The sequence below is a fragment of the Danio rerio genome, chromosome 15 (assembly GCF_052040795.2).
Source record: "Danio rerio strain M-AB ecotype USA chromosome 15, GRCz13ab, whole genome shotgun sequence".
In the NCBI taxonomy this organism is placed as follows: Eukaryota; Metazoa; Chordata; class Actinopteri; order Cypriniformes; family Danionidae; genus Danio; species Danio rerio.
This window is the reverse complement of record NC_141035.1, coordinates 43,011,679-43,023,685: the sequence shown is the minus strand read 5'-3', so window position 1 is coordinate 43,023,685 and position 12,007 is coordinate 43,011,679. Positions and strand designations below refer to the sequence as shown.

The 12,007-nt window shown below is 35.4% G+C and overlaps 1 protein-coding gene, 1 long non-coding RNA gene and 1 other non-coding gene across 4 annotated transcripts in view; 1 reads left to right on the top strand and 2 right to left on the bottom strand.

The window, feature by feature from the left end:
• efhd1 (EF-hand domain family, member D1) overlaps positions 1-4,313 on the bottom strand; it is a 24,125-nt gene extending 19,812 nt beyond the window's left edge. The window contains exon 1 of one of the 2 annotated variants that reach the window (XR_015508376.1): positions 4,010-4,296. Coding sequence is in view for 1 of the 2 variants with exons in the window: in NM_001305594.1 (NP_001292523.1) it covers positions 4,010-4,275 (266 nt within the window). In the remaining variant the exon portion in view is untranslated. Of the gene's footprint in view, positions 1-4,009 lie in introns of both variants that reach the window. The other variant, NM_001305594.1, reaches the window with a different exon arrangement.
• The window catches only part of LOC147833750 (uncharacterized), a 12,310-nt gene extending 303 nt beyond the window's left edge, over positions 1-12,007 (top strand). The window contains exon 2 of the long non-coding RNA XR_015509872.1: positions 8,719-12,007. This is a non-coding gene — a long non-coding RNA (uncharacterized LOC147833750). The remainder of the gene's footprint in view (positions 1-8,718) is intronic.
• trnag-ucc (transfer RNA glycine (anticodon UCC)) lies at positions 4,509-4,580 on the bottom strand. Its single transcript has one exon. It is a non-coding gene; the product is annotated as a tRNA-Gly (tRNA).

Genomic DNA, 12,007 nt, shown 5'->3' with positions numbered 1-12,007 from the left:
GTAGAAAAGAGAGAATAACAATCAGAAAGAGGAGGATGAGAGTGGCATGTGGGTTCTGCCGCATGAATGCCGGACACATTCCAGGTCAACACCCTCCCTGAGCTAAATCTGCACATTTGTACATAGAAATCATAGATTATATTTATATAGTAGCGTTCAGATGTTTGTGGTCAGATTGAATGCTTTATGACGGCTTGTTTAACTATATATAAAGTAGTTTTTCCCTGTGATGTGTGCAGCATCAGCATCATTGCACCAGTTTTCAGGGCTACAAAATCCTTCAGAATCATGCTGATTATCAACTCAATTCCTTATAATGTTGAAAACAGATGTGCTTAATATTTTGATGAAACTGTGATACGTCCGTTTATTCATTCATCCATCCATTTGTACATATGTGCTTCTATCTATCCAAACTTCCTATCCATGCTTCCATCCATCCATCCATCAATCTGTCCATCCATTCATCCGATGGTCTGTCTATCTGTCCATCCATCAATCCATCTATCTGTAAAATATCCATTTATCTTTCCATTCATCTATCCTGCAATGCCTCCAGCAATCTATCAATTTATTTGTCTATCTATCCATCCATTCATCAATCTGTCCGTCTATTCATCCATTAGTCTGTCCAACTATCCATCCATCTATGTTTATCTGTCCATTTATTCATCATCCATGTATGCATGCTTCCATCTATCCATCCATTCATCCAGTAGTCTGTCTGTCTGTCTGTCTATCAATCCATCTATTTGTATATTATCCATCCTTCTGTCCATCCATCCATCCATCCATCCATCCATTATTCAATGAGTCCTGCAATGCTTCAATCCATCCATCCATCCATCAATCTGTCTGTCTGTCCATTTATTTATTGGTCTGTCCAACTGCCCATCCATCTATATGTTTATCTGTCCATCCATCAATCCATCAATCTGTATATTATCCATCCATCGGCCAATATATCTTTTCATGAGTCCTGCAATGTGTCCAGCTATCCATCTATATATCTGTCCGTTCATCCATCTACGCTTCCATCTATCTATCCATCCATCCATCAATTTGTCTATCCATTCATCCATTGGTCTGTCCAACCATCGATCCATCTATATGTTAATCTTTCTATCCATTCATCCATCCATGTACCCATGCTTCCATCTATCCATCCATTCATCCAATGGTCTGTCTGTCTGTCCATTCATCAATCTATCTGTTAATTATCAATCTATCCGTCCATCCATCCATCTTTCCATGACTCCTGCAATGCGTCCATATATCCATCTATTTATCTGTCCATCTATCCATGCTTCCATCTATCTATCCATCCATCAATCTGTCCATCTATTTATTCATTGCTCTGTCCATTCATATGTTTATCTGTCCATCCATTCATCCATCCATCCATGTATCCATGCTTCCATATATCCCTCTATTCATCCAATGGTCTGTCTGTCTGTCTCCCCATCTATCTGTACATCAATCCATCCATCTTTCCATACATCTTTCCATGAGTTCTGCAATGCATCCAGCTATACATATTTATCTGTCCATCTATCCATGCTTTCACCTGTCCATTCATCCATCTTTATATGAGTCCTAAAATGCATTCAGCTATCCATTTTTTTTCTGTCCATCTATGTCTGCTGTTCTATCTATCTATCTATCTATCTATCTATCTATCTATCTATCTATCTATCTATCTATCTATCTATCTATCTATCTATCTATCTTACAATATGTCTATATATTCATCTTTTGGTCTGTCCATCCATCCATGAATATATCTATCTGCAGTGTGCTAATTCAGAAGTGTGTATGTGTGTGTTATGTTTATGAGTGTGTTAACTCTGCTTTTGACCCATTTTCCTCTAATACATGACATCTTTTTCCATCTCTGATGAAACTGGGTTGAACTGATGTGAAGTGGGCCAGAGTGTGCCCTTCTCTGGCTCAAACAGATACACCTAACGGTCCTGACGTACAAAGCCTCATGGGACATCCAGTTTGATAACCATTGTTTTAAACTAAATACTTTTTGAGATTGTTTTCTTTATACAGTTTATAATCTAACAGTTTTGATAAAGAGAGTGCTGATGATGCTTTAAAATTCTAACAGCCAAATGCTAAACCCATATATTATGTACAATAAGTCATGCGCTTGATCTTAAAGCTGATGTAGGACAAAATTAACATTGGGATCAGCTAAAAAAAGCCATGAACTCAGGTAAAACCGTGATCTGTCAGCAAAAGTTGATGTGCAGGGAGAAAAATTATGAGGTGGAATGCACATCCAGGAATTCTCCTCACACTAAACGGTGGATCATTTGTTATTTGTTTTTTTAGTTAGAAAACATAAATAAACTTTTTTAAACTTTAATCCATTTCACATCTCTGCATGAAACGAAAGAGACTTTCTCTCATCGTAGACTCCTCTGAGTCGCTGTAAACACACACACAAACAGACAAAGATGGCATTGTTGCACTTTGAGTGGGTTCCATGGGGACGTAGAGTTTGTGAGTGGACCCTTGTACTAAAATAATGAGGGAAAGCGGGACAATGGTTGTTCAGAGAGAGAGAGGGTGAGAGCGAGAGGGACCCTAGAGTAAAACATTATCTTGGCACGGTGAGAATGCTCAAAGAGGGAATTTGTGCTAATTTAATGTGAGAATTCTGTCTTATTAGTCTGTCCTGCTTTTATTGAGAGATTCTACTCATGCAGTACTTAAATAAAATAATCATAATAGTCAATTTGCATTAATAATGAATGAACGATATTGCAATGTGCATAGCACCAAAGCAGAGAGAAAGAGATTTTCTCCCATAATACTCAGATCACACACACACACACACACACACACAAAAAAATCAAGAATAATCAGGGATTTAATATGAGCATTAAAATTTCATCTCATCCAAGAACACAATGATCCCAAAACACTCTCACTCACTCTCTCGCTCGCTCTCCCTCTCTCACACACACACATACACAAACATAGGAATCTATTTTACTCCCACTCTAACTGCATTAATATTTAATATTTATATCACATTACCAACACTTACCATAAAAACTTTGAAATATAAAAAAAAAACTTATTTTTAATGTTAAATTCCTAAACTGTAAAAAAATATATGATCAATTAGTCATGACAGCATATGTTTTTAGTTCATTGTAACTTATTGAACTAAGTTAATCATGTTGTAAATTGATTGTTTTAGGTTGTTTAAAGGTTGTTTTGTTGGTGAGCTGTTTTAAGTCAGCTTAACATAAGTTCAATGTACTCAAAAATGTAATTTGATTCAGCTTAAAAATTTAAGGCAACCAGGATTTTTTGTCATCTATTCATTTTAAATAGTATTAAATAATATGAATTTTAATAAATTCATATTTTATTGTTACTATGCTAATAATGTCCACTTTTAATTTATGTAATATTTTATTTTAATAAAATTCTTAAAATTAATTAGAATTAAAAACATGCTTATAACATAACTAACTTAAGAAAAAAATGGATCAAAAATTGCAAAATGCCAAGGATAACAGTTTGAAGGTATAACCCTGACATCGTCTGCACGATCACCATATTGCCTGTGCCCATTGGTCACATATATATGTGTGACATTGTTGACCCATGTATAATGCTCTAGGAACTGAAGTGATAATGGTAGTTAAAAAAATTGTCTTTTTTTTCATTTTCATTTTTTTTCCTTTTTTCTTTTTAGTCTTTATAATTGTTGTTGCTTTTTGTATTGATTAAGGAAAATAAAAATAACATTTAAAAAAAATGGATCAAAAATGAGCTGAAAAGACTCATAAAGATTCCTTCTTACGCAGGAACACGGTGATCCCAAAACTCTCCCCCTCTCTTTCTCTGTCTACTACAAGCACACAAACTCAATATAACCCAAAATAATGTTCACCACAAGTCATATCAGCACATTACACACCTTCATTAACTCGATTAAATCTGTATGCATAGAGATAAATGTTTAAAACACCATACTCACCTTTTAAACATTGTCTCCATGTCTTTGATCTGTTTGCGTGAGAACTCTTTAAACTCGGTGTATGGGTTGAACACCTTCATCTGCTTGGGTTTCGCGGTGCCGTCGTGGATGTCCAGTCTGCGGTTGAGTTTCTCCGTCAGTTCAGAGGTTGTGTCGTCGCTCATGGTAGTGGCGGGTTTCACCGGCGTCTCCTCGTCCTGTGTACCGGGATTGGTGTCGGCGTCCAGCCTGCGCTGCAGCTTCCGTGCGAGCTCTTCGGATGACATTGCGGACTGTGATGATGCTCTGCTCGGGATCAGCTGTTTCTGAACAGTTGTGTGTGTGGAGTTTGATGGGAGGCGGGGCTGCAGAGCACTGAGTCATTACACGTGAGATTTCAAGCCCAGTGAGATTCAGAGCAGAAACAGCATGTTCGCCAGTGGGTATACTAGTAGACTCTATAATTGTCACGATTTGGATTGAAGTCAACATTGCGGCAGATTGATTTATAAAAGTATGTTGCGTTGGCCGGGAATCGAACCCGGGTCAACTGCTTGGAAGGCAGCTATGCTCACCACTATACCACCAACGCGATGAAACGATACGCTCGTAGAGTGAAGAAAAAAATAAGGAGAAGAGAAAGTAAGTCAAACAGCTTTTGAAAGAGTGATACAGGGTAGGCGAGTAAACGAGCATAGAATTATTCCGTTTTGGATGAACTATCGCTTTAAGGATTACGTGCATTCAAAGACGTTTTAACAAATATGTTATATGTTACTTTACAACTGCGCCGCCTGGTGGCAAGAGAAACTCAAGCATGCCAATTACACGGATTCTGTTAAACATGTTGCATTTTTTCTGATTCAGGTCTCTTGTATTTGCACTGTTATAGAGGCTTTGAATTAACTATCAAATGCTGATGTGAAAGCAAAGTCAAACAAAAAGTGCTCAGAGGTAGCTTAAATAACGTGTCGGTGCTCTTTTGGTAAGGGATTCATCAGAATAAACAGCAAATCTGTCCTAGACACTCAAAAAACGTGGGAAAAATGTTTAAAATTGTATATTTTTTCCACATTTTTGACTGCCTTGGACTGAATTTTTCTGTTTATTTAATGTTTATTTTATTTTACAAAGAGGGAAGGCCTATATTCTTTTTAAAAACATAAAAGTAAACCTTTACAGATCCTTTTCCTTTGTTATTCTCTATTAAACGAAAGCAATATAATCACATTACTTTCAGTACAATGAAATCATAGTTTCATAATATCATGCATTGTGACATGTTGTCGCCATCTGCTGGATAAGAGTAATTAATAAAAAGAAATGAGGAAATAACAGGTTTAGACACTAGATGGCAGCAGAGAGCATTTACTTAGACCAATTGAAAAGAAACTGAATAAGAGCGTAACAGTTCTGCATGTGTAGAAATTTAGAAACCATATACAATACAGTAATTACAGTGAAATATATTACAACAAAAATTATTTAACCATTAACAAGCAAATTACTGTCTCATAAAGGGATTGTTCACCGGAAAATGACAATTTTCTAAACCTTAATGAATTGTTGTTCTTCTGCTGAACAAAAACAAGTTATTATTAAAATATGATGGAAGTAAATGGCTACTGCTTTAGTGTTCAACAGAAGAAACTCAGGTTCTCTATTTGAACAATAAAACCAATCAATTTAATATTTCTGCTACTCCTCAAATGAAGAAAACTAAAGAAATAAACCACAAGAAACATGAGATTTATTGAAAACACAACTTAATTTGAACAAAAAAGTTGCTCTGTCATCCCATTTATTTCATAGTCCTGAGGCCTATATGGATTAGCTCTTGGCACTCCTAATAGCAACAGAGAGCATTGATTGAAAAGAAATTAAAAGATGGTGTTAAAGTTCTGCATGTGTATATTTAGAAACCATATACAATACAGTAATTACAGTGAAACTTATTACAACAAAAACTTATTTAACCCTTAACATGTGAGTTACTGGCTCTTAAAGGGACAGTTCACCCAAAAATGAAAAATTTCTCACAGTGGTTCTAAACCTTAATGAATGTCGTTCTTCTGTTGAACAAAAAAACAAGTTATTATAAATATTTTAGAAACAAGTGATATTAAAGGAACAAAAATACTATGGAAGTCAATGAATGCTGTATTTGAACATTCTTCAAAATATTTTATTTTGTGACCAACTGCAGAAAGAAACTCAGATTTGCAACAAGTGGAGGATAAGTAATGACAGATTATTAATTTGAGGTAAACTATCCCTTAACAACCCTCTTGAACATTTAATGATACTCATGCAGGTAGCATTAATTAAATAATGAACCTCAACCCTTAAAACCTGTTAACTAACAAGGACAAAACTCTTCAATTGGATTTTCTATATGAAAAATACAATTTAATACATTTATTATTTCGGTAACACTTTACAAAAACAGTACATGAATAATGATGTATTAAAATGTAAACTAAACATACTTTACTATGAAGTACTTTATCATAAACTAAGGATGAGTCATTATGTGCGCTAATCATGGACTAACTTTAAATACAACATGAGTCACATGAGTTCATATGTGAATATTGTCTACCTTAATTACTTGTTAGTACATGATTCTTAATTAATGTATTAATTAACATCTAAGTTTAAGATAAATATAACCAACATGAACTCATGAGCTGTTAATTTATAATTATGATGACTTTACTTGAAGGGGCACATCATCATTAACTCATCCTTAACTACTCATGAACTCCTGTGCTTAAACTGTTCGTGTTGATGTTGACAGAACACTTTTCTATTGTTATTCAGTGTAAACGCACTAGACGAACATATACAAGGAGTTCAAGAGTGAGTTAATGATGATGTGCCCCTCTAAGTAAAGTCATGATATAATTATGAACATATCATGAGTTCATTATGGTTAAATTAAGCATAAACATTAATTTACAAGCAATCATATACTAACAAGTAATTAAGGTAGCCGTTATTCACACATGAACTCATGTGACTCATGCTGTAGTTAAAGTTAAGTAATGTTTAGTTTGCATAACACATCATTACTCATGTACTGTTATTGTAGTTACCAGCATTTCTGCTACTCCTTAAGGAAAACAACTTTAAACACAAATTAATTGAACAAACAGTTGCTCTGGTCATCTTATTTGCTTCATATATCCATAGCATGCACAATGTGATGTTTTTTAAGGAGTCCTGAGGCCTAAGGATTAGCTCTTGTGTGAATTTGGCTGTGTTTGTTAAGGTGGCTTTTTTGTGTGAAGCTCTTTCCACAGTCAGTGCACGTGAACGGTCTTTCTCCAGTGTGAATGATCTGGTGACGTTTTAACTGGAAGGCTGTAATAAAGGTCTTGTCGCATTCAAAGCACATGTGATTTTTGGCAGCGGTGTGTGTTCTCTGGTGCTTTTTGCAGTTGTCCATTCGAGTAAAACTCTTTCCGCAGACAGAACACACATGAGGCTTCTTCTTCGTATGGGTTATTAGGTGAATGTTCAGATTTGATGATGAGCCGAACTGCTTTCCGCACTGATCACAGTGAAATGGCTTTTCTCCAGTGTGAACACGCATGTGACGAGTGAGATGTGACGTATCTGTGAAACTCCTTCCACATTGTTTGCAAGCGTGTGGTTTCTCTCCTGTGTGAATCGTTAAGTGCTTGTTGAGATCTCCATTTTGCCTGAAACTCTTTCCGCAGTGTGTGCAGATGTGTGGATTTTCTCCAGTGTGTATTTGTGTGTGCTTCTTAAGGTGGCCTGTTTCTGTGAAGGTTTTTCCACACTGAGAGCAGGTGTGAGGTTTCACTCCACTGTGAAGTTTTTGGTGTCTCTTTAAGCTGACGGATGTGATGAAGGTCTTCCCACACTGCAGGCAAACATGATCTCTTTCCCTGTTATGTATTTTTTGATGCTGTTTGCAGTTGTCCAGACGAGAAAAACTCTTTCCACATTTGGGGCAAGAGAAAGATGCTTTGGTTGTCAGTTTTCCTTTTTGCAAAAATGTTAAAGTGTTGTTATGATGTTCCTCTTCCATGGTCTTGTTGTTTTATCCACACTATATTAGAAATATTTAAGTATCAGAATCAGTTTAAAACCATCTAAAGGAACGTCAGATAAAAACAATTCAAGTCAATGCCACTGACTCTTAAAATATATGTTTGTATCAAGATTCTCTGTCATTTGACTATTCAATATAATCAATTGTAGATGACTGCTATAAAATGATACAATGATTGATAGGGATTTTTCATGCTTAAGAGAGCATGGACATTTTCACAGTATGTCTGATAATATTGTTTCGTCAGAACAAACCATCATTATATAATAACTTGCCTAATTACCCTAATCTGCCTAGTTAACCTAATAAACCTAGTTAAGTTTTTAAATGTCACTTTAAGCTGTATAGAAATGTCTTGAAAAATATCTAGTCAAATATTCTTTACTGTCATCATGGCAAAGATAAAATGAATCAGCTATTAGAGATGAGCTATTAAAACTATTATGTTTAGAAGTGTGTTGAGAAAAATCAGCTCTCCGTTAAACAGAAATTGGGGAAAAAATAAAGAGGGGGGCGAATAATTCAGAGGGGCTAATAATTCTGACTTCAACTGTGTGTTTGTGTGTGTGTGTCTATATATATATATATATATATATATATATATATATATATATATATATATATATATATATATATATATATACAGAACTTTTCCAGGCGCAGAGCAAAATTGGAGTGGCCGTTTGCTGAAGTTTCCAGCGCCTTATGGACCTGAAGCCACAAAACTGGATGAGCTCTCAGATGTAGTGACAGGCCAAGCAGGGTACCCTGCATCACTTGTCTCACAGACCGACTCCAGTGAAAGGTTTAGACTGCAGTATATGGAGCCTGGTAGTCATCCTGTTCCTCTTGACTGTGACAAGCACAAGTTCCAATACAAGAAAGGAAGAGCATTGGGCCCCATTTACACAACATTTTAGTTTTAAAACGCATATCTTTTGCTTTCTCCAGAAAAACTCACATTTTTACAAGTGCAATACTCATATATTCTACAACAATGAGTTTATGCAATAAAAAACAAAGGCAAGCAGTCAGCCAAATGTGCAGAATCAGTCTACGTAATTACATAAATTAATATATTAACTTATCTTTGCACTTAGGTAAAACACGTTACCTAAGAACAAGTAGCAAATAGATTCAAATAATAAATAAGACCAAAGAGTCATTAAATATAGACAAGATGAATTTGATATCACTTTTAACTAAAATGAGATTAAATCCAGCAATATATACTTACTTAACTGTCTGTTGTGTGCTTCTTTTAAAGCACCTGCAGATTGTCTGGAGCTCAAACGTCCACACACGCTGAAGAGCATGCTAGAGTGTGTGTGGTCACGTGGTGTGTGTTTTCAGAGATGTAGTGCAGACGAGGAGCTTTTTTTAGAAATGCTAGATAAAATGCAAGTGTGGACATGGACCGAGGGGCGTCAAACAAAAGGTATTGCAAAAAAAGGAAAATAACCTAAAATATGAAAACGTACAAATATGTTTTATATTAGACATAACATTGATGATTGTATGTGCACCAGCTCTGCAATGCACATTCACAACTTCACGCATTGTGTTAAACCTAGGTTTTTCAGTCTCTGTGTTCAATCCATTACTTACTCTAAAAGCTAGTAAAACATGCCATTTTCTTAAAAATAATTTAATCAAGTTTGTTATATAAACAAAATAATGTTTACTTGACTGACTACTTCAACTTCACTTTAATGATTAAATGCATCTAAATATTATACAGAAAATATCAAAATATCTACAGTCGTACTGATTTACAACTCCACCGGTAAGGGGAACGGAAGCCTGCACAAATCAAACGCACAATAAACTTCCCTTTTCAGTAAAACAGGTAGGCCAACAATTCTGGTTCAGGTATTTGCATCATTACTTTTTAAACTGTTGTTTCCTACCTAACAGATTTTCAGATGCCTTGTTTTTTTACAGAATAATGAATGGGTACTCTTTCCTTTATTTTTATTTTTATTCATTATTTTAATGAAATTATTATAATCACATTACGTCCCTGCTAAAAAATCCAGCTTAAACCAGCCTAGGCTGGTTGGCTGGTTTTAGCTGGTCAACCAGGCTGGTTTTAGAGGGGTTTTGGCCACTTCCAGGCTGGTTTCCAGCTATTTCCAGCCTGGTCTTAGCTGGTTAGGCTGGGAGATGACCAGCTAAAACCAGCTTGACCAACTTAGCCAGGCTGGGAGCCCAGCCAAAACCAGCTATGTCCAGCTTAAACCAGGCTAAAATAAAATCATAAATTATCGTAAAATATACTGTTTTGTCACAGCAGCTATACGTACTTTTTAAAAAAAGAAATACCAAATTTATACGCCAGATGGCAACAGAGGGCATTTATTTAAAGCATAAGTTGAGCACATACTTACAACAAAACAAAGTTACAGTATCTTAAAGGGATTTACCCAAAAATGAAAACTTCCTCAGTGGTTCTAAAACAAGAATTACTTTCTTCAGTTGAAAAAGGTTATTTGGAAAAATGTTAGAAACAAAGCAGCCACGGAAAAAAATACTATGTAAGTCAATGGTTGCTGCTTTTCAGCATTCTTCAATATATTATTTTCAACAGAAGAAAGAAACACAGGTTTGCAACAAGTGGATAAAAGACAGAATGTTTTTTTTTTTTTTCTATCCCTCAAGCAGGCATAGTATTATGAACTTCCTACTGTTGACTAACAAGGACAAAAATCTTAAACCAAATTTTTTTTTTATGAGTAAAAAAAAGAAAACTACTGAATACTTCTGCTGAATACTCCTCAAAAACAAAAGAAATACATCACAAAAAACACGAGATTGAAAAAAAAAACTGCACAACCTAATTTTACATAACAGTTGCTGGCCATCTTATTTATCTTATAAATTTGTGAAATGCACAATATGAATTTTTTTTCTTTGTTTTTTTTCAAAAAAGTCTTGAGGTCTAATGTTTTGACGTTCAAACTTTTGTCCGACGCCATCTTCCTCTGCCTTTTGGGTGTCACCGCCGGTGCCGGTGCCGGTGCAGAAAGTTTAGTCGAGGGGAGAAAACTAGCAAACTTCTAGTGATCGAAAATGTATGTAAATTTAGCAAGCTTAACGCATTCTGTACTGTACAGGAGATACGTACAGGAGATACACGTCATTTTGTACTGTGTACGACACAGAGGAGATTTTTAGAGAAGATTTTTATTTTTTAGCAATTCAGGCTAAACTTCAGCTAGCATCATCACATGGCTTTATATGTTAGTAGTTCATCAACATGTATGATACAAGTTTTTCTACTTAAATAAATTTGCTTTGGCACAACAGTTGATTAAGTTGACGGCAAAAAAAAAAATACTTTTACATGCAAAAAACGTATAGTTGTGGAAAAAAAACATGCTTTCCACAGCACTAGGAATTCCTATTCTTCATGGTAGATGGGGATATGGTAGAAGCTTTAAAGCAAAATTGTTATAGAGTGATAAAATCCGTTGCCTACATACAGGGGGTGTCTCACATTACCCAATGTCTCACATTACCCCGTTCTTCCCTACCCAGTGGTTATTTGTAGCCTACACAAATTTGGTTCACATACTAAAAAGGGCTTACTCTGTTGAGTAAACACCTTACTTATGAATGTGATAAACAGCGTGTTTCAATTGTTACTTCGTCAGATAAAATGTAGCTACAATGCTTGATCCTTTAGTTTGTTACAAAACAAATTTGGGAGGTGCCTGAACTTCCCGAAGTCTGACCCCTCCCTTAGTTGATGTAACTTTTAAATATGGCAAGCCAACTTAGCTTTAATCATTCAGTGTTACTCATCGTAATTGCATTTTCTACTAATACGAATCAGTGCACTCCTGTTCAAATTATAACTCACACCAGTTACAGAGCTATGTTTTTTTTTTTGTATTCTTACCAGTAAAAATATATCCATGGCAAAACAGGTA